We start from the raw sequence: 22998 nt of genomic DNA on the forward strand, positions 1-22998 counted from the left end.
GGTTCCTTTGGTCGGGGCTGGAGACTCTGAGGATGGAGACGTCCAAGGGTACAGTGGACGCGGTGTCAGATGTTTACTTCTCACAACTCTGCAGCCCTTTTATATACGTAGGGAGCCTGACCACGTGGGTAAGAGCAATTAGATGTCTTTATGGGCTTGGGCTGTTTAGCTGCTGTAGCTCCTTTCTTAATGTGCTTAATTGGTGCCCAGATGCAGCCAGAGTGTTTATGGTCCTTTGCCCTAAACTGCACAATTTTCTTCTTCAAAAGGCCAGCTCACTCCCCCACACCCCCTTCAACCTCCCAGTACCCAGCTGGAGAAACTGAGAGGTTGGAGGAAGGAGTGGGCAGTGACTCAGGTTGGAATGGAGAGGGGGAAGGGGTGTGATTGTGGCTACTCCTTTTCCGCCCCGTTTGATCGTGGCGGTGCCGCTGTCCGTGGTCCTGATCGCCCCGCGCCAGGTACGTTGAGACAGCACGAGATGTGAAACTAGGGGTGCGCTTGGTGGTTTCTCCGACCCAGATGGCCTCTTTCTGCACCCAAAAAGCTCCACATTTACACAATCTCCAACTTAGTCACCCACACAGGACCCAACACCCCTAGTCCTAAATTGCTTACCTTTACCTATCAACATATTATCTTTGTCTCTGTCCCTCTCTCTGTCTGTTTCTGTCTCTGTGCCCCCATCTCTATCTCTATCTTTATCTCTCTCTCTCTCTCTCAGACACACACACACACACGTGCTCATCTGCACACACAGCCAGCATGCAGACCAGTCCTTTGGCCAACTTATTAGGCCATGTTGGCCAGCCTATGCTGAGAGGAAGCATTCCCTCCCTCAGAGTTCTCCATGAGGCCTCAAGGGGCACATAAGGGCTTACTGGTCCCAGGAAAGCCCAACAATTTCCAAAAAGGCCCAGGCAAACATCAAATGTCTCAACGTTACCTCAGTCCTCTGTGCTTCCTCCAGGACCCAGAAGGCCTGGGATGGGTATCATTGTTATAAGTCTGTATAGCATCTGTCTCAGAATATAAGATCTAGATAGAGCTGCATGAGGAGAGCATCCAAATCCCTGTTGCTTGCCATGCTATAACTCTCTGAATCCCTTGTCACTGCACAGAAGTTTATAAGTACGCTTGGAAGTGCCAGAACAGATATATATTGGTATGTGCTGTCCATCCAGTGTGGATAATGTGGGACTTGAACTCACAAGGGCTGGATGGAACCAAGGCTCTTCCCTGACAAGCTCTGTGAGACCTGGAGCAAGGCACTCCACCCTCCTGGGAAGTGAGTTAAGACTTCCCCTCCCACTGCTGCCTTGGAGATATGCAGAGATATGTGCCCACTGCAGAGCACAATGCAGAAGGGCTTCATGACAATCCTTCAGAGGCAGTAGGCTTAGGGACAGTGTTTTTTCAGAGTTCATGTTGTGACCCACCAATGGGGGCAACCAGAATTTAATTTCAATAATATTAAAATAAATTAGAATGAAATCAAATAAAGTAGAGTAGAATAGAAAATATCAGAGCACATCACAAGTAATAAGAATAACTATTGTTTCATGACCTTTTTGTTTAAATTGCATGTGGTGTGTATGGATGTGTATACTCAATCGCTATGTAAAATTATTTCTTAATATGGTCACAAATAAAAAGTTAACATAGCTATTTCTCACCATATTAAAAATTAAATCAAAGTGTATTAAAGACTTAAATGTAAAACCTGAAACTATGGAACTAGTCGAAGAAAACATTGGAGAAATGCTTCAGCACTTTGATTTGGGTAAAGATTTCTTGAGTAAGACCTCAAAATCACAGACAACCAAAGCAAAAATGGACAAATGGGATCACATCAAGCTAAAAAGCTTCTGCACAGCAAAGGAAATAGTCAAAAAAATCAAGAGACCACCTACAGTGTAAGATAATATTTGCAAACTATTCAACTAACAAGGATTAATAATCTCAATGTATAAGGAACTCAAACAACTCAATAGCAAAAAAGCAAACAAATAATTGGATTTTAATATGGGCAAAAAAATCTGAATAGACATTTCTCTAAATAAGACGTACAAATGGCCAGCAGGTATATGAAAAATGCTCAACATCACTAATCATCAGAGATATGTAAATCAAAACCACAATGAGATATCATCTCACTCCAATTAAAATGGATTTTCTCAATAAGACAAAAAATAATGGGTTCTGTTGAAGATGTGGAGAAAGGGGGCTACTCCTACACTGATGGTGAAAATGTAAATTTGTATAGCCACTATGGAAAAACAAAGTGGAGTTTCATCAAAAAAAACTACAAATAGAACTATCATATGATCCAGCAATCCCATTGCTGGGTATATATCCAAAAGAAGGGAAATCAGTATATCAAAGAGATACCTGCACCCCCATTTTATTGCAGCATGTTCACAATAGCCAAGATATGGAACCAACCCTGTGTCCATCCATGATTGAATGGATAAAGAAAATGTGGCACATATACACAATGGAATATTACTCAGCTACAAAAAAAAAAAGAATGAAATCATGTCGTTTGCAACAACATGGGTGGAACTGGAGGACATTATGTTATGTGAAATAAGTCAGGCACAGAAAGACAGATATCACATATTCTCACCCATATGTGGGAGCTAAAAACAAGTGACCTTATGGAGGTAGAGAGTAGAATGGTCATTACCAGAGCCTGGGAAAGGTAGTGGGGAGGGGGATAAAGAGGTATTGGTTAACGGGTACAAAAATATAGTTAGTAGGAATAAGATCTAGTGTTCTGTAGCACAATAGGGCAACTAATTGATAATTATTTATTGTATATTTCAAAATAACTGGAGGAGAAGATTTGGAATGTTCCCAACGTAAAGAAATGATAAATATTTGAGGTGATGGATGTCCAATTACCCTGATTTTATCATTACACATTGCGTGCTAATATCAAAATATCAAATGCATCCCATAAATATATACAACTGTTATGTACCCTGAAGAATAATAATTCATTAACTAAAAGTTGAAATACACAGCATATCAGTTAAGAACACAGACCCAAATTCCAAACTGCCTCATTTCAAATTCTGGCTCTGCCATTCTCTCGCTGTGTAACCTCAGGCAATTATTTAACTTCTATGTACCTCATTTCATGATTTGTAAAGTGAGGATAATAATAGCATCCACCTCATAAAGTTGTTGTAAGGATTAAAAGAATTAATCCATGTAAATCAGAACCAAGCCTGACACACTCTAAGTGTATACTCATATTAGTTGTTGTAGCCACCCCCACTGCTGCTGCTGCGGTAGCTATATTGCAAGTTTTGTGGGCAGCTAGGGATATGGGCTGTTGCTGCTGCTGCTGTGGCTATATCAGCAGGTTTGATGGGATATACCCACCCACATGCCTACCCCAGCTATGTTCAATTCCCATTAATGATGCCTATCTTACAGGACTAGTAGAAGGAATAAACAAAATAAGTCACGGACAACGTTTAACATAGCACCTGACACATAGAAAGTATTTAATAAATGGTATCTACTGTATTCTACCATGGGGGCCAGTCCAAGGAGCAGAGAGAACCTTAGACCTTGGCCATGGTTACTTCCTTTATCCTAGGAAAGAACCTCCAAAAGTCCCTCTCCTTCCATCCCCACTCCAGCCTCACTGCCCCAGGGAAGGCCCAATGAGAATCTCTTCTCTTAGGCAAAGGGAAAATGTCACCAATCCTTGGGCAATCACACTACTGGATGAGAAGAGAAGCTTGGATAATCTGAAAAGTCTGTAATCTGTAACTAATTCATAAATTTGTATTTATTATTCAGCCTTAACAGACCATCCGAAATCCTCAGTCAGAAATCAAATGATGGCATGCTCATGCGTCTCGCTTTTTGCCTGATCCTGAAACCTTCTGATTGGTCAGTAGCCAGGGGATAACATGAGGTTGAGGGTGGGGGATAATCCATCCAAGTGTAGCGGGGCACCAAAGAGAGCAAGGCAAGGCAAGCTTCCACTGCAGCTGGACAAATGGAAGTTGGAGCTGAGGAAGAACTTCCCAGAAGGAGGACAAGTAGTCATGGTTTCCTAAAGGAGCTTGCATTATCTCTTCCACTTAGGAAAGATTTATATAAAAGAAAAATTCTCCTTATTCAGCAGTAGTCACCATGGTTGTGGAGGCAGGGTGAACCAAAGACCTTCAGATCTGGAGAACAGAGTCTCTTCTTTTAGCCCAAGTGGACTTTGTTTCAAGGGACACCTAGAAAGAATGAGCAAATTGGGTGGTTTCAGCATTGGGAAGTTCTTGTTCAATGCTCCCTTCAGTTCATCCTGTTTCTATGGAGGGTGTTTTAAGGCAGATTCCTGAGACAGATGACGGCTTAGACTAGATAACATGTTCTGGATGGGGGATGCAGGGATTCTGTGACGGTTATGCCCCAGCTGTGTGCTGAACCCCCTCTTAACTTGGAGGGAGGGAGGCAGTAAGAGGAGGAAGGAGACATGGATTCTGGAGTCCCCAGTCTGACAGGGAAGACAGACTCACATTCACGAGAAAGGCCGGAGGTCTGAAGAGGGCTGCTTTTGAGATGTGCCATCAGATACTGAGCAATGCAGTGCCACTGCAGCGTCCATTCTGGGGCAATGTGCAATGATGCTAGTCTGATGGGAAAGGCAAGGAAGGCACCCTGGAAAGGGTGAGGACAGGCTTTAGTCCTGCCCTTTAGCAGGCAGGACAGTGTTAATGAAAAGGTGTGCGTGGAGGTATTAAATATCTCAGAGACTGGGAGAGGGTAAGACAGGGAGTGGGGCAGGGACAGCTGGGGAACCTGAGGGCCCCTTATAGGAGTGGAGGGAATCATGAGATGCTGTGACAGTGGGGAGAGAGAAAGGAAGCCAGTTGAGGCAGAAACCTTGTAAGTAGGGCCAATGTCATCCCTGAGTCTCTACTCCACTGCTGTGGGCTGGAAGGCAGCCTGTGGGCTTTACATCTGGAGGACACCAAAACTTCTGCATGCTGGGCTTACAGGTGTCCAAAGAACCATGCCCTTGCTAACCTTGGGGCTCATGCCTTCTGTTCACAGAAAGGAGATGCAGGTTCCAGTGGGAAACTTGAGGGTGGGGAGTGGCTGTTTACACACCTGAGCTGCTGAGCTATTGATGAAGGAGTTGACTTGAGCTCTAGCCATTAGATGGGGCACTTGGGCTGGTGGGCTGGGGAGAAGCCCAAGTCAGAGCCCTGCCTCCTCAGCCAAGACAGCCTGGGACACTGGCCAATTAGAACTCACCAGAGGGGCATCCCACCAGACAGAGGGGCCAAAGGCCCTTGTGGGAAGCCTGGGTAGGGTTGGAGCCTGGCTCAGGGGCTCTGCCCTAGTGAAGTTCATCTCACTAACGAGGCTGAGCCCCTGCACATCCCACCCCATGTCCCTGCCCTGAGAGGGCTCATTACTGCAACCTGGAGCTGAGGTTGCCCACCTCTTCAGGGAGGTGCTCACGTACTTGCCCTCAGTGCTGCGCCCCCTCCCCATTGACCTCCTCCTCTTCTGCCCTTCTGTCCCTAGAGTGAACCTTCTACCATTCCACCTGGTCTTCTCCCAGTTTTCCCTCCACTGTCCTCCACTTCCCTCCTCTTCCTGACCCTCTCCCCAGATCTCTCCCTCCCATTGTACCCCTCCCTCCCCACCAGTCTCCTTCCCTTCTTCTAAGTGGCCCTTGAGAGTAATAGTCTAAAATGAAGCCCCTCCTTCTCCCCCTTTTCCCTAGAAATCCCATTTGCTTCTCTCCTGCCTTCCCCAACCAAACCCCTGGTCTCAAGTCCGCCCCCAGGCCTTCAGGATCCTCGCCTTGTTGGCTGACTTTCCCTGCCACCCAAGGACTTCACTTTGGTCAAGGACACATCTCATTCACTTCATTTCTCCTTTGGACCCCAGCAAGGAATGTCACACCCTCCAGCCCCACTCCCGGGACTGGCCACCCTGTGGTCTGTTTCATCTTGTCCCCACCCCATCCTGCCACAAAGCTTTGTACAATAAACCACCAAGCTTTGATGGCTCCATTACTCAGCAGCACTTAATATGCAGCTGGTATTCATTTCATTCATTCAACAAATATTTATTAAGAACCTACTATGTGCCAAGCCCTTGGAATATATCCATGAACAAAACCTTTGTTCATATCGGTGTGTTGCAGGGTTTGCATTTTTGCTCATGATCTGGGCACATGTCTTAATACTGGAAGCTGACCAAGAACAAGGGTGAGCCCTCCTCCATCCTCTGGCCCTGAGCCCTGAGAACACCCTGCAGGGCCCTGAAGAGAGCACGAGGGAGAGATAAGTGAGTGTTTGTCTTTATGTGTTATGTGCAAACACCATCTACTGTGTGATACTTTTGTTGATGGCAGACGGCGGACAGATAGGAGTGCAATGAGACAAACTCACCCTTTCCACTGGGATCAAACACAGCAGGCTCTGAGTGGCAGCTCTGCTACAACTCACAGCCTGAGCAAGTCTCTCAACCTCTCCAGGCCTCAATGTCCCCCTCTATAAAACTAGAATAATAACACCAACCTCAGAGGGTAATTGTAAAAATTAAATGAGTTAATGCATGTTGGGCTCCTAAAATAGTACCTAGTATGGTGTAAGATGAACATCAAAAGATGCTGTTATTTCTTAAGTGTGGAAGACTATTTATAAAATAGTTTTCTATACTAAACATATACTATTTGCATAACTTTAAAAAATAACCATATACCCTAGAAAAACTCTTGCACAAATGCCCCAGAAGACATGGAAAAGAATGTTTGTGGCTCTCTGTTCATACTGCAGAAGTCTGGAAATGACCGTGAGGGTAGAAAGGTGAATAAACTGAGGTGCAGTCACACAATGAGTAAAATCCATAGTGAAAATGAACACGGTGCAGCTACCGGCAGCAACACTGCGCAAGAGAAACCAGACACAAAAGAATACATACAACATGATTCCATTTATATGCAGTTCAAAATCTGGAAAACTAAGTAGTATACCATTGAGGGATGCACACATAGGTTCTAAAACTGTAAAGTAAAGCAAGAGAATGATTAAACACAAAATGCAAGAGCGGGGTTGCCTAGGCCAGGAAGGAGGAGGGTACAATCAGAATGGAGTACAGAAGTTCCTAAGGTACATGTATGTTCTGTTGCTTCCTATCGGTAGTAGGTACACCACCATGCATTCTTCTGTATGTTGACATCTTTCACAATAAAAAGAATTTTAACTTCCATAACATTAAAATGTACTAACTTTACAGTGCCACAGCCAAGACCCCAGAGTGGGGACTCTGCCAACCCTCCTACCTCCTCTCCCCCTTTCCTGCCTGCAAGTCTTTCTGCTCTGAAGAAAACAAAATGAATGTCCTTTTGGGTCTTCAAAAATCAGCAGCAATTAATAATTCTTGAAGTTTAATGAAATGGTTTCACATTCGAATTTTTTATACCTTATTTTAAATTGCTGCTTCCGTCTTTAAAATTGCTTAGCCAGGGCCAGCCATTAGTAATTAGCTCGTGTTTGTGCATGTCATTTTTATAAGGAGTTACGCTGGAAGAGAAGGTAAAGTGTACGTGAGATGCACCTAGACTCACAGCACTCCTCGGGACACCCAGCCAGCTGAGGACACAATTGCTCAATTGTGAACAGTGTCCGGAATTGCAGATGAGGGTACAAAGAGCTTCAGAAGTGCTGGCCCAGCTGCCCTGAACACATAAAGTGACAGCAGCTGCCACACCCCCATCTGGGGTGACCAGATAGCTCATGCAGTCTGTGACCCCCACCCCCCACATCTGTCCTGTTACGAGGCCCCACTCTGAATGTTTTCACAGACATACTGAGCCCCACTCTCTTCTATTTTCTTCCTTCCCTCTCTTTTCCCATCAACACACCCCTTTTCTCCCTCCCTAAGGCTGCTCTGCCTGCCTTTGACCCTAAGGCACAGCTTCTACGGTGGCAGTGGGAGGTGGGGATGGGATGGTGCTGAGAGCCATGTCATTTCACTTCTCTTTTCTTCTCAATTTAAAGCAAACCTCTGGACTTTATGAGATAGTTTTTCTACCACCTGCTCCATTGGAGCAGGGTGGTTCATTGGGTAACTAGAACATAGCACAATCTATAGAAGTAATTGCCATATACCAGAGGTATACAAGTAACTGAAACTGTTGCTCTCCATCCCCTTCCTTCAGTGCTTAAGCACAGGATGCTGCGCTTGTCACCCACACTCCTCACCAGCTCCAAAACAGCCTCACGTTGCCCTGGTGCCACACATAGGCCCCTCCTGCTTCTAACCATTGCAACCCCCTCTGACTCTCCCCATCTTCCTTAGACTGACTCTCCCACTCCCTAAATCCACAGATATCCCCTCCTTAACAACTTTCTCTACCCTCCTGAACTTATTCAGGGATTAGGAAATCCAGGGGTTGTCACAGCTTATAGATGAGAAGGCATTACAACTCCTGGCTCCGCCACTTACCCACTGGGAGACTTTGGGGATATTATTTAACCTCTCTGAGCCTCAGTTTCCTCATCTGTAAAATGGGGATAAGGATACATACTTCATATGATTGATGTGAGAATTAGAGACCATTTATGGTATATAACAATGATCACACAGTAGACGATCAATAAAAAGGAAATATTCCCTTATCAAAATAGGACCTATGTCTCCCTACAGAGTTCTTTCCAATTGTGAAGGGGAAAATGTGCTCAAGTGATCCAATTTAACATTACCAATCTGACATTTTTTACATCCTGGGGAGATACAATAAGAGTTATATAGCATTCCCTGTGAAGTATTCTACCCAAAAATGTTTACTCTATACCTAATCATGCCTCTAGGCCAGTGCTGTCAGATGGAATTTTATGTGACAGTGGAAATGTTCTTTACCTGTGCTGTCCAATAAAGTTGGCACTAGTCAAGTGTAGCTACTGACAACTTAAAATGTGAATAGCCGAACTGAAGAACTAGATTTTAATTTATTTAAGTTTAACTAATTTAAATTTAAATAGCCACATATGCCTATTATCTACTGAATTGGACAGCCGGGCTCTAGATTTAACTTCTAGTTTATAGAAAATACAAAACCTAGAGCCACAAGTTAAATGACATAAAATCTATTTTAAAAATTGTTAGGGCAATTAGAAAAATTGAATCTGGATTAGACAGTAAGTGGTTCTTTGGGATTAATGTGAATTGTCTTGCATGTGGAAATGGTGCTGTCCTTATTCCTAAGAAATGCATGCTGAAGTATTTAAGGGTTCTATGCCATGCTTTCTGCAACTGTTAAATAATTAGGCAAATGTGAAAACAAATACGGCATAATGTTAGCAACTGTTGAATATAGGTTGTCTATACAGGTGGAACATCTGTGGGGTTTTGTTTCATTATTTCCACTTTTCTCTGTGTTTCAAAACTCTCATAATAAAAGCCAAAAAAGACATAAAAGACAAATGTTTAATAATCTACTGACAGCTGCCATGGCAGGAAAAAAAGGAAAAGAATCTGGAGATGGCAAAATTCAGATTTTTGTTTCAGGAACACATTACCCACTACTGGAATGGACATATCTAGAGATTATTTGCTAATACCTCAGACTGTCCAGGGTCCCTTCCCCCCCACATCACTCTTAACACACAGGTCCCCTCCCCCTCCCCTCCCCCAGCCCTATTCCACTCTGCGCCCCTCCCCTGCCCTCCCCTGCCCGGCTCTCCCAATGCCAGTAAATGGGCGCAGGGCCTGCTGGCAGGTCCTAAGATGGAACATGCTGAGTCCACCTACTGCCCAGGGGCTGCATCCTTTACAAAGAAAGAGGTGCGGTCCAATCTCCATTGACGCATATTCTGGAGAGGCGCTGGACCTGGCTAACCACCCAAGCCCATAAAGCGCAAATTGCCCCAACCCCATCTGCACAGCCCAGTCCCTTACAATCTGAACATATATAGGACTGAGGTGCCTGAACAGCACACTGGAGTTTCCGCCCGGACTCCAGATATCCTATCCTGTCCCCTCCCATCCACACGTCCACAAGCACCATGACCTGCGGATCAGGCTTCAGGGGCCGCGTCTTCAGCTGCGCCTCAGCCTGCGGGCCCCGACCCGGCCGCTGCTGCATCACCGCCGCCCCCTACCGTGGCATCTCCTGCTACCGCGGCCTCCCCGGGAACTTTGGCAGCCACAGCGTCTGCGGGGGCTTCCGCGCCGGCTCCTGCGGACGCAGCTTTGGCTACCGCTCTGGGGGCGTGTGCGGGCCCAGCCCCTCCCCTGCATCACCACCGTGTCGGTCAATGAGAGCCTCCTGACGCCCCTCAACCTGGAGATCGACCCCAACGCGCAGTGCGTCAAGCACGAGGAGAAGGAGCAGATCAAGAGACTCAACAGCAGGTTCGCTGCCTTCATTGACAAGGTGGATGTCCTGGATCACACCCTTCCTGAACCCCCACCCATGGGCACAGCCAGGGCTGGGCACCGTGGGGAGGGGAGAATCAGACGCAGAAAAACCCCTGCCTGCCTGAGATCCCCTGCCCACTCTGCTGGGCTCTAGGTTTGGGAGCCCCCCTGAAAGCAATCACCCGCCAGAGCTGATTTTGGGGAGGCAGGAGCCATCTGACCCCCCTCCCCACCCTGAATGGCAGGTGCGCTTCCTGGAGCAGCAGAACAAGCTGCTGGAGACCAAGTGGCAGTTCTACCAGAACCGCGAGTGCCGCGGGAGCAACCTGGAGCCGCTATTCGAGGGCTACATCGAGACGCTGAGGCGGGAGGCCGAGTGCGTGGAGGCCGACAGCGGGAGGCTGGCCTCGGAGCTCAACCACGTGCAGGAGGTGCTGGAGGGCTACAAGAAGAGGTGAGTGTGGCCAGGAGCACTGCTGGGCACAGGAACTGGCCTAGGTCAGGCACAACGGATTAGACAATAGGAAGAACTTCCAGCTGGGGAGAGTGGCCATGACCAGCACCAGCTTGACCGAGCATTGCAGGAGCTCTTCCTTGTGCGGTCCCTGCCCAGATGCCTGCCCGAGGGTAGGGCCCTGGCTCCCCTTGAGCTATGTCTGCCCTACTTCAGCCTTCTCCTCCCTCTGCCCTGGGGCAGGAAGCCTCTGCAGCCTCCAGGCCTTCTCATCCTGCCCCTCAGCCCCGACACCCCCCACCCTGGGCCAGAGCCACGCATCCCTGCCCCTTGCACAAGCCCTAACTTGCCCTTGGCTGAGCGGTGGCCTGGGATCTGTTGGAAAAAACCTGTCTTCTACCACTTTTGGGGTGAGAGGCTATAGATGCAGGTGCTCCATCAGACCCCGCTGCCCCTAATTCCTTGACCAATTGTGGACCCCACTTTAAGACTGTGGGGAGCTCTGTCAGCCACTTTGGCCCAGTTACTAATGTTGCCTTTTCCTCCTTTGCCCTCAGACTGTGTGAAGGCGTTGGGGCTGTGAATGTCTGTGAGTATCTGGGGCCCAGTATTTGGAAGGATTTGCTGCCTCCCTGTGAGGGAGGGCACCGTCTGGAAGGAGAGTTTCACCGAGAGCTGATACAAAAGTACAGGCTGGCAGCACAGCAGGAGGGATTAGGGGTCAGACAGCAGGAAAGACCACAGCTTTCAGACTAGATGGACCTAAAATTGTCCACTAAACATGCTCCTGACTCTTAACACCTGGAGCTCAGGGCTTGGGCAGGGGTGGTGGTCAGGGAGGTGAGACAGCTCGCCCCCCAGAGTTCTGACTCAGCCTTGGGATTCACAGGTGTCAGCAGCTCCCGGGGCGGGTCGTGTGCGGGGACTTCTGTGTGTCAGGCTCCCGGCCTGTGACCGGCAGCGTCTGCAGCGCCCCCTGCAGCGGGAACCTGGCGGTGAGCACCGAGCTGTGTGCGCCCTGTGATTCAGTCACATCTTGCGGCCTGGGCACCTGCGGTGTGGGCTCCTGCGGCAGCAGCTCCTTAGGCGTGGGCTCCTGCGGCAGCAGCTGCCCGAAATTGTAGGCTCCCCAGCTCAAGCCCTAGCCCCGGGTATCTCTCCCACCCTGCCCGTCTAAGCCCATCCAGGCCAGGCACCTGGAGCAAGCTCTCAGCTCCCTCTCGTGCACTTTGAAAGGCCTCTCATCTCTCTGTGCGAGCCCCTCCTCCCTGAGTCTGCTGCCACACACTGGGAAAGGCTACCCCAGAAAGAAGTTCCCTTGGTGGCCACAGGAAGGGGGCTCAGAGGTAGGGAGGGCCAGGACCAGGACCTTACCCTGGGCTGCCATGGGGCCAGTGGCCAGAGCCCCCCAGCCTCTCTCCTTCCTCCTCTGTCCTGTTTATCTGTCTTGATCTGTGTTTCCAGTAAATCAATGTAGCCATCCCTGGGCCTTGTCTGCATCTCTGTTAACCTCCTCAAGGGCTGGGGCTTGGGAGGGTCCCCAAAGTCACATGGAGCAGAGAAAGGCCCAGGCCCAGAATCTCCAGTATAGTCCTATCCCTTGGCTTAGAGCAGTCTTAGATTTAGCAAAGAATTGTGCCAGGCCCCTATGTGACGTGGCTTTATCCATACCACCTTAATGATACATCTTGCAGATGAAGAAACCAGAACTCAGAGACACTCAGTAACTGGGGCAGCGTCTCCCATTTATTTCGGTGGATCAGCTGAGGTTTGAACCTCGTGTCTCCAGTGCTCATTTCACTAAACCACAGCTGCCTCCCAGAAAACATCCCATGCACATCTGTAAACTGAGGATTAGGAAAGTGAGATTCACCAGTCACTCAGGGCTTAAGGAAACAACACTCATTGCTTTGGTGGGGAAAACTCATGCATGAGTAATTTATTGGAATTCTTTAAGGGATGAATACATGAATATCATTTAAAGTTTCAAAAAGCCTTCAATATGGCATTCCTTTTTTTTTTTTTTTTTTAATGGAGTCACTCTGGGGTTTGGAGACCTGCCATAGCTGATACATTTCCTCAAAGACAGACACAGCACATAGCAAGAAGATGATGTGGCATCAAGGTGACAGCCAGACTCCCTGGGTCCAAAGCTGGGCTCTGTTCCTTCCTGGCTGAGTGGCCTTGGGCAATGTATCTGCCCTCTCTGTGCAGACACATTGCACATCTCTCAAATGAGGATGATGAAAAGAGCACCTAACTCATTAAGCAATTTCACATACATAAAATGCTTAGGCAGTGCCTGCTACGTGTGTTTACCACTGCTATTATTCTTTGGCAGAATGTAAAGCAGAGGTCCCTCCAGGATCAGGCTATGGCCAGCCTCTTATTGCACTTATATCTGTGATCAGAGATCGCAAAGACGAAGACAAATCACGTCTGCCAGGGCGGTTGTGCTCCTTCATGCAGGGAAATGTTCACCTGCCACTGAGAATCTTACGGGTAGTGGGTGGAGGTGGGGAGATGGCAGCCCAGCTGCATCATGGGCCAAGATGAGTCACTGAACATGAATCTTTGCAGCAAGTGAATTTCTAAACGTCCAGTCCGAGGCCCAGAGAATGTAGCAGAAAGGGAAGTCCCCCACCCATACCACTCACGGCAATAGAAATAATTAAGAGTATTGAGAGACCAGAGGTGTGGGTGGTCTGAAAAGACAAAGGTTTGTGTAAGGGATAGGATCAAGCCAAGGTCTCCTGGCTGTCACTGCTGGAATTCAGAGCAGGACAGAACCCTGGAGAGTTCCCGAGTGTGCAGTCGTTCCAACCAGCCCTCTCTGCTGTGACCCCGCACAGCTCAGAAGCAGGTGCTGTCAGAGGTCCAGACCTGAGACCCAGGTGCCAGCTCGAGCCCTCCAGCCCTCCCCAGTTCAGAGGCCAACTGCAGCTGCAGTCCTCATGGACTTCCCGTCTCTGCCAAAAGCCCCTCCCTTCCCATCTCACTAGCCTCATCGGCCCCGCTGGGCCTTGGGGACCTGCCGTACTCTACCCTCTCACCCGCTCTCTAGCTCCTTTCCGCTGCGACTCCACAAGCCTCACCTCCATTTAGGTTCCCCTCCTGGACAGGCTCAGGCAGAGGAGCAAGGGGGGATGAATCAAATACGTAATGACCCTGGTGCAGAACGGTGAAGAAAGTGGAACACCTCACTCTGTGACCATTAGCAGGTCACCTCCCGTCTCTGGGCCTCAGTGTATTCATAAATGAAATAAAATGTTTGGCCTAGATGGCTGCTAATGTCCCTTACCAACTGGAAGCTCTGTTATTCCTTAGGAGAGGCGGGGCAGGAGTAGGAGCTGGAGGGAACGGGGCGTCCAGGCTCTGTGCAGCTGCGTGGTGTATGTACACGCTGTCTGTACATTCATTCTGCATCGCCCAGGGTCTTCAGGCGGCTGTCTGAGAGTGGCACAATATGATCACATCCAGGTACAAGCACATCTCCAGGCATCTGTGTGTATGTGAATGTGAGGGTTTCTATATGTGTGAATGTGTGGATATGTGTCTACATGCTGAAGAGGGAGGTGTGTGGGTACATGTGGATATGAGTGCAGGTGCATACATGAGTAGACCCACATGTGCTGCTGAGGCAGAGGTCACAGATGGAGAACTGGGCTAAGGTGAGAGTAGTGGTGGGCAGGTGCCACCGGGTATCATTGTGGGCAGGTGCCCTCTGGCTAGGGAGCCCTGGCTGCAGCCCCTGGGCTTGCCAACCTACACCTCCTGCCCTACGGTCACTCTCGCCGCAGCTGGGGCAGAGGGAGGTAGGCTGGCCCTAGGCTTTGCAGAGTCTTCTTTAAAGGTGTTCAAAACCTTTCCAAAGAACTCCAGTAAGTAGAATCCTAATTACAAAAATATGACTCTTACTATGTTTTAAGCACTTTACACACAGCAGTATCTTTAATTTTCAAGCAACTTTGTGATAGGCACTATTCTATTTTACCAACAAATTTTGGCTCAGAGAGGCTAAGCAGAGAGGAAAATACTTATTATTTCACCATTTAGATCTGGGGAAGAGCAGGACTAAAGCCCAGAAACAGGTGAAGAGTTTGGTCAAGGTAAGAGCAAGAGTGGGAACAGAATCCAAGCCATTCAGTCCCTACTCCAGGGTGGTTAGGTTGACATCTTGCAGCTGGAATGGCAGCAGGAAAGACTGCATTTAGACTCCACAAGAGACTTCCAAGGGATTACGTAGGATGAGACATACTAATGGTGGAAAAACAGAGCCAAATATACTCCAGGACAGGACAGACCAACCGGGACCATAGAGCCTCAACCTGTTCACATCTACTGTGTGGCAAGCCCTGGCGACAGATGGATGAGACAGTCATTGCCCTTGAGGGGCTCAGAATGGTGTGAACACAGCTAAGTTTGCATCTGACATGTTTCAGTGCTATGAAGTATGAGGCAGGCATGGGGAGCCCAGAGGACTGACCCCTTATGGTCTCCCTCTATGGAGAAGCAATGACTGAACTGGTGACAGCCAGTTCCCTTCAGAAGTCACCCTGAATCACAAAGCTTATAAATGGGCTAGTGAATGACTCTCCATAAAAGCACCAGGCAGTTGTCTCCCACCCTAGGCTGGAATGTGGCCCATGGCCAGAGGAGCCTCTCAGAGAATCGGTCCCCAAACCACAAACACCGCTGGTGGCCCACATGGCCCTGGCCTAGGAAGGGACTCAAAGCTGACCCCAAAGTCCTTGGGATCTCCTGGACTGACATCAGGCAAGTCCAGGCTTGGGGGTTGAAGAGGGAAAAATATATGGGCTGCCAGTGCCCGGTGACGCAGGTGGCAGAAAGTACATACTGGCTACAAGTCCTTGGTGACAAAGCTCCCTTGTTGACATGATCATCACAGTAGGGGCTAGAGAAAACTGGCCTTGAAAATCGTAGAATTTCATGATATCATAGCAAAATGCAAGGAACAGAGAGCACGACTACAGAATCTTGCAGAGGGGCAGCTCTGCTTTCAGGCAGCTGTTTTGCTTTCAAGAATATTTATACAATTGGAGTAGGTCAGTGCTGATCCACTGGGACCGATGTGGGAGCCCTACCCCTACCCTTCAGGTGGGTAGCAGCCTGCCAGCCAAGTTTCCATCCCATTCCTCTCACATGAGACTGTTCTGTTTATCCAGGAAGAGGGCGTTTTGGATACCTGTTCCCCGGGCAGGGACCCAGGAGAAACACTGCAGACACTCTGGCACTAGAGTTCCTTAAAAGGTAAAGCCAAGGCCTCTGGCCAATGACGCACCTTAGCCCCACCCAGGGACATAGAAAGCAGGAACTATTGTTCCTAAGATGCATTGATGATGTAATCCTTTGTGCAATAGAAAAGAATGTGAACTCACTGAACAGAAGCTTCTCTCAGGCCTATGTGGCAAGAAAAGAGCCCAGAAACCCAGCCTTTCTCTGGCCACCCTACCCCCCAAACTGGCCTATCTCTGCCCTCCAAAGTCCAGTTGCCTTGTGAAAACTCAGACCAAACTACACCACACATATGGACGTAGAGGCGAGCTGAAGCCCCCTTCTGATTCCAAAGCCCACACCGTCGGTTACCCAAGTATGTTGTTCCCCTGCCCACCATCGGGTCACTTGTTAAACTAGAAGCCAAGCCTGGGCCACCCAAGTGTGTTCATATGTCCCCAACCCCATCTGTCCCCGAGCCCGTCCTCCAGTGCCCTGTTCTCCTGCTGCTCTGTTTGCCCGTGTATGGCCTTTCTCCCACCCAGCAACTCATCCACAGGGAACCAGGCCCAGAGGGTGTCTTGCTCACCCTGGCGGCCCCAGTGCCAAGAACTTCGAGGCCATTCAGTGAGGATTTGTAGAGCAAATGAATGGATGAGTGAATGCAATTCTCATCTCCTCTGTCCAGAAGAGCTGACCCCGGCTAGACCCTCCTGCATGAATTACCTCCTCTCACTTTCCTCAGGGCCCTCTCACTCCTCCTCCCCATCCTAAAGATCCTGGTATTGTAATATCAAATCACCATAAACTTGAGTTTCTAGGACCCACATGCCACAAGGGGAGAGTTGCTTCCCAGTACTGTTCCCCCTGTCGCCCCCCAACCAGGCCAAGTCTGTCTGTGCTCTGGGAACGCACGGCCAGGGGAATCCAGGTTCAGACAGCTGGCAGCTCAGTCCCCTGCAGAACTTTTTACTGCAGAGAAGGGGTCCTTGGAAAAGAAGGCTGGGGCAGTGCATAGGGGGAGGATGCTAGGTCCAGGTAAACCACAGGCCAACCCGGTGGCACCAGCGTCCAGGCTATCTCCGCAGTGGGGACGGGGCTGTCAGGGGTCTGTAAGCTGCGCTCCAACACCTTGAGCTCCGGGGTCGGGGGCAAGAGGGAGAGGTGAGGTGGGGACCAGCTCCATGGGAGGGGGCTTCTGAGACAAAAAGGCCAAGTCTTTGGGGGCAGCAGCTGGGGTTGCTTGTCTTCCCCGGAGCGGGAGGGTTCAACATCCGCGGGAGCCGCTGCAGCTGAAGTCGCCGGCACAGCCGGGGGAGCCGCAGAGCGCGCAGCCGCCGCCAGGGGCGCTCGTCTCCTGGGCGCCGGGGCCGGCCCCGGACGGGAGCGGGCGGGCGGGGCCCGAGTCGGGAGCGCTGCCCGGGGCTGAGCGGAGAGCGGCGGTCGGAAGGAGGAAGGCCCTGCCGAGCCCGCGGCCCGCCCCAGAGGGCAGACGTGCGGACCTCGCCTCCAGTGGGCAGATGCACAGACCCCTCCCCCAAAGAACAGACCCCAGGCCCCCCTCCCCCAACACACACGAACACACAGAATCACCCGCGAGAGGAGAAAAAGGGAGGCGTCCAGACAGGACAGAAACGCTCCGCGTCTCCGGTCCGAAGAGGCTGCGCACACAGGGGGGCGGGCGGGGGAGGGGCCCGGGAAGAAAAGGTAGAGCGACCACTGTGACCAGCCACGCCTGCTGTCTACTTACGCACGCTCGCGGCCCCAAATCCCAGGCCAAGCCTGCGGGGAGAAGACGGGAGCAGGTGAGTGCATGGATCAGTCTGCCAGACCTGACACCCTCACTTCTCCAAGGCAGACACTCCTGACCCTGCCAGACCAGCGGTCTTTCCACGCCGCAAGCGCCGCCTTGACTCTCTGATCCCCACTGTCCTTGGAGCCAAAACTCCTTCCAGACGTTTGGACTCAATCCCTCCTGCCTTAAATGCAAATAACTCGCTTTCACTGATGATTCTTGGAGGAGGGAGAAGGCAAAAGATCTACGCTTTCTCTGGCCTAACCTGATCTTGGAAGGTGAGACCATGAGGGAGGCATTTTAAACCTTTAAAGGAGACCACGAAGGAGATAACTCAATTATCTGAATATTGTTCAAGCCTCACCCAATCACTCTCTACCTGTGTGTCCTTGAGGTTGTCATTTAGCCTCTCTGAGACTTGGTTTCCTTGTCTGTAATATGGGGATAATAGTGCCTCCCCTGCCAGGGTATCTGTGGGCTTTAAAGGAGATGATCACGCAATATGCCTGCTGTATGGTGAGGCTTCGGTTCCCTCTTCCTCCCCGCAGCCGGCATACCCAACTCCTGCTGGCCATCCTCCTTTCCTTCTGTGGTCTACCTGTTCTTTAGCCCTGCCTTACCCAGGCCTGGGGAGAAGGCGAGAAGGGCAGTGTGGAGAAGAAGGCACATCACACTGGGGACCATATTCCCATGGGGTAGGCCTTAGTTCCTGCCACTGTCTCCATAGACAAACTTGCCCTTGCTGTCTGATACTGGGGTGAATGACATGATGGGTCACCCCATTCCTTTGACTTTTTGTAAGATGGTGGGAAAAAACTGGCTCCCTGAGAACAAATCCCTGGATACCCAGGTCATCTCTCCCCACCCCTCCCCAGCTGATGAGGTTGGTGGCTGCCCTACACCCCTGCACTCCCCCCACTTCCCGCCACGGCCCACATGTGAAGCACTCCCAGCCCTCACCGTTGCTCCTCGCCCTGCAGCAGCTTGCGGTAGGTGGCGATCTCGAAGTCCAGGCCCAGCTTCACAACCATCAGCTCCTGGTACTCCCGCAGCTGCCGCACCATGTCCTCCTTGGCCTGCTGCAGGGCGGCCTCCAGCCAGGCCAGCTTGCCTTTGGCACTGCCTGAGGCACCCTCCAGCCGTTCCTTAGCTGTCTCTAGTTCACAGGACTGGAGGCAAAGGGCAGACCAAGGACAGAAGGACATCTTTGGCCCTCACTCCTCCCCTTCACGGAACCAGACCTTTCTCAGAGGCTGGAGTGACAATGAGGCATTGAAGAGTGTCCGTGATTGTGAGGAGTGAGCATGCCTGTTATGAAACTTGTGTCTGTGTGTCAGTACCACAGGATGAAAAGGACCTGCCCACCCTTCTGCTCTCAGAGTGAAGATTTGGGACCCACCATTTGCGATGGCTGTGAGAAAGCCTTTTATGTGTAGTGTGGTGACACTTCTCATATGAGCTGGGATCCAGGAAGCATCAAATGCTCTTTAGCAGGTGATGCTAGGGTTATTGTTTCAAAAGGAAAACTAACAGGAAGAGTATCCATTCCCCATAGGAGCCTCTAGTCTCAGAGAAAAAAATTAATGACAAATGCCTGTCTTGCTGAGGTGTGCTTTCTGCTTAGGAAACCAGAGTAGCTGTGGCTGGTGGGAGATTGAACCCCAGCAGGCCCACCCACTCCACCCCCCAAAACCTGAGCAGCTCAGCCCTCCTCAGAGTCATCAGTTTCTGAACAAGGGAAAAGATTAAATCCTCCATGAGTGCCCTTTGAGTCTGAGACACTTAATCTGCAGACAGCGAGAAAAGACAGGGAACAGAAGCCCTCCTCTCTGTGGGGTGGGACATGAGCCAGGGGGGCTTGACAGAGGGAACTGGGACAAAAGAGAAGAGGCCAGGAGACGGGGAGAAAGAAAGCATTTCTACAGGGGCCTGGCTGGAAGCATCAAAAAGGTGAAGGCCGCATGCTAAACATATATCAAGAGTATCCAGTGTCACAAGAAAAAAATGCCCTCTCCCATTTTCCTGAAATCACCGGGACCTCTTGCGTATTTTCAGTTGTTCATTGCTCTACTTTAGAGACACAGGTTCAGCACCCTTTCTCTACTTACAAGGATCATAACAGTGCAGCCAGGGTGGTGATAAGTGGCAAAGGACCCCCTGCCTTGCAGCCAAGGGAAGCCATTGGGAGTGGTGGGGACTGTGGTACCAGGGAGCATATACCACATGTGAAGAAGAGAGAGAAGATAGAGGCCTGTCTTCTCCAGCCAAATGTTACCATTTGGAGTCACAGTTAACATTGCCAGATCTTCACATTTTAAAAGATAACTCAGAAAACTGGGTTTCTGGGTAATATCTTGCAACTCCTGATGATGGGCTCAAATTTCATGCCAAGTAAGTAAAACGAAACACAGACATAAAAATGTACACACACATATAAAAAGATAACGATATACAAACAAGCATAGGTATTCCTACATATTAACCTTCATGTTCATTACTTACCGGCATAGAATTCAGAGTCCTAGGCCAAGGCGAGCATGATCTACACATACAGCCACGCTGCTGTTGGCTCAGACATTCACAAAGAGAAACTCTACTCCAAGGATTGGCGGGTAAGGTGTCTAGTCTAGTTGTCATAAATAGTGGACACCCTCCAGCCATCACCACTGTGCCGCCCCGACTCCCACCCTCACCTGACTCTCAGCGCCGTCCACCCGCACCGCCAGCCGCTGGATGGCCTGGTTCAGCTTGTTCAGATCCTCCTTGCTGTGCCTCAGGCTCTGCGCGTGGTTCTGCACAGTTGCCTTTATCTCCTCGCACTGTGGGGTGGGGTGGCAGAGGACAGCAGACGGGGGCAAAGTGGTTCCAGCACCCACCCGTCCACCTGCTGTCACCAGCAAGTCATCTAACCTCTCTGGGGCACCCGTTTCACCATCTGCAGTGGGAATGAGAGTCCTTCCTATCCCCACGGGGTGGTGAAAGGATGCAGTGCACTGGCTGGCACAGTGGCCGGTGCCCCCCCAGGCCCAGAGATGCCAAGGGAAGCCTGAAGTCAGGCACGACGGGCAGCAGCACGGGGTAGCAATCTGTCGAGGGGGGCTTTTGGACTGAGATCACCCCAGAAATAGGGATAACTGAACTCCAGGAAATTGATTAATTTGCCACAGCTGGTCATCTAAATTAGCACAAAAAGCATTTAATAAAATTCAATAGTAATTCCTAATTTTAAAAATACTTTTAAAAATCTAGGACCATAAAGGGACCTCCTTATCTTGGTGAATGCTATTAATCAAAACCAGTAATTAGGATCTAGATTCCAGCTCCGTCCCCAAACCCAAGGCCACTGTGGGAAGTGCTGTCTATAAAATCAGCGGGCCCTGTCCCTCCCTGCACCTTGCCTCCACACGCCAATGCATAAGCAGCCTGCGGACAGTAACTCACTTGCACAGTGCCTGACACATCAAATCTTTGTACTGTCACTGTCTCACTGGGGCTCAGGACCACCTGTGAAGCGGGCTGGGTGGATGTGACCGTCTCAACTGCTTTCCTTGGGCAAGTTGATGCTCGTTACATCCACCGCGTGCAAGGAAGTAGGGACCAGAGGGAAGTGTGTGACCCTGCCAGTCACTGGCTGGGACAAACTGCATTTTAAGCCCATGCTCTTTGCTGTACACCTGAGGTACAGATAAAGTCACACACACACACACACACCCTCAACCCAGACAGGAGGAACTGTTCAAACCAGCCCAGTGCAAATTTCTTTCGAGGGCAGACAGAGAGTGGAGGGACAGACAGGGACAGACTGCAAAACATCATCTCAGTCTCTGCTGTATTCCCACCGCCCACTCTTTCCTCTCCTATTCCCCAAAACTGTACACACAACTTCTGCCTGGCTGGGCAGCAGATCTGGGTGGAGTCCAAGGCCTCTCATCCCAGTGGGACCAATGAGCTGTGCAGACAAGTCTCACCATGATGAAGGAGCTGTAGTCTCCTCCAAGCCTCCCTTGAGCACTGAAGCCGGCTCCAGCTCAAGGCTCCTGGAATCCTTGCCTCTGAGAACTAGGCCTCTTATTCCAGGGGGCTTTGTGACCTCACAGAGTTCTGATTGGGGGGCCTCAGAGGCAGGGGGTCAAAGGGAGCTATACTGTGAACCCAGATGGGAAAATCGAAATTCCTGGGCTGCTGTGGGCCTTGAAGGAAAGTGGAGGAGAGGAAGGCTACTTCTGGTGGGAAATGTGTAGAGCTGAGGAGTTGGGGTTTATGGAGTGGACAATGGGGAGCCACAGAAGGTGCTTGAGCAGGACAGTGGCCTGATGTGAGATGTGATTCAGGAAGGCCTATCTGGTAACAATGTCGAAGAAGGACAGGAGGGTGAGAAACTGGGGCTGGGGATGCCAGTCCCAAGACTTAGTAGGAAATCTTGGTGAGGCAATGACTCTAAACCAGAAGAATGAGCAGGGACTAGAGTGCACAAGCTGCTGTCAGCATTTTCCTTTTGTTTTATAACGTTCTCATAACATGCAAAAGAATATGTACAACATGCATTTAATGATTTAAATAGCAACAATAATAAAACAAATCCTTGTGTCCCCACCAGTCAGTCCTTCAAAGCCTCCTGTGGACCCATGCTGGTCCCAGCACTGTCCATCCCTAACCCCATCCAATCCCCAAAGTAACCACAGTCCTGGGTTTTTATCTTAATCATCCCCTTGCTTTTCTCTATTACTTTATGGGTGTATCCCTAAGCTATGATTTACTTTTGCCTACCTTTAAGTTTCATATAAATAGAATTACACTGTCTGTATGCTTCTATGACTTGCTTTTTCTTCCTCAATATTTTTGAGATTCATCTGTTTTGAGGCATGGAGCTCTGTTCATTTTTTTCAGTGCTGTATAGTATTCCAATGTATGGATAGTTCTCCATTTTCCTATGAGTAGTTCACATTTGCTTTTTGTTTTGTCATAACAAACAACACTGCTGTGAACTTTTTTGCACGTATCTGCTGACATACTTCAGCAAGAAGTTCTTTAGGATACTAGCTGTCAAACTCTTTTTTTAACCACAAGTCAAAACAAGAAATATATTTTATATCATGAGTCACTACCTACATAC

General features: G+C 49.6%; 1 protein-coding gene across 1 annotated transcript in view; it reads left to right on the top strand.

Annotated features, from left to right (window-relative positions):
• Positions 1–10046: 10046 nt before the first annotated feature.
• Positions 10047–22998, top strand: part of LOC123639812 (keratin, type II cuticular Hb1-like) — a 29623-nt gene continuing 16671 nt past the window's right edge. Inside the window, 1 exon segment of the mRNA XM_045553946.1 lies at positions 10047–10288. Within this exon segment, the coding sequence (XP_045409902.1) occupies positions 10047–10288 (242 nt within the window).

Source organism: Lemur catta, chromosome 6 (assembly GCF_020740605.2).
Source record: "Lemur catta isolate mLemCat1 chromosome 6, mLemCat1.pri, whole genome shotgun sequence".
Lineage (NCBI taxonomy): Eukaryota > Metazoa > Chordata > Mammalia > Primates > Lemuridae > Lemur > Lemur catta.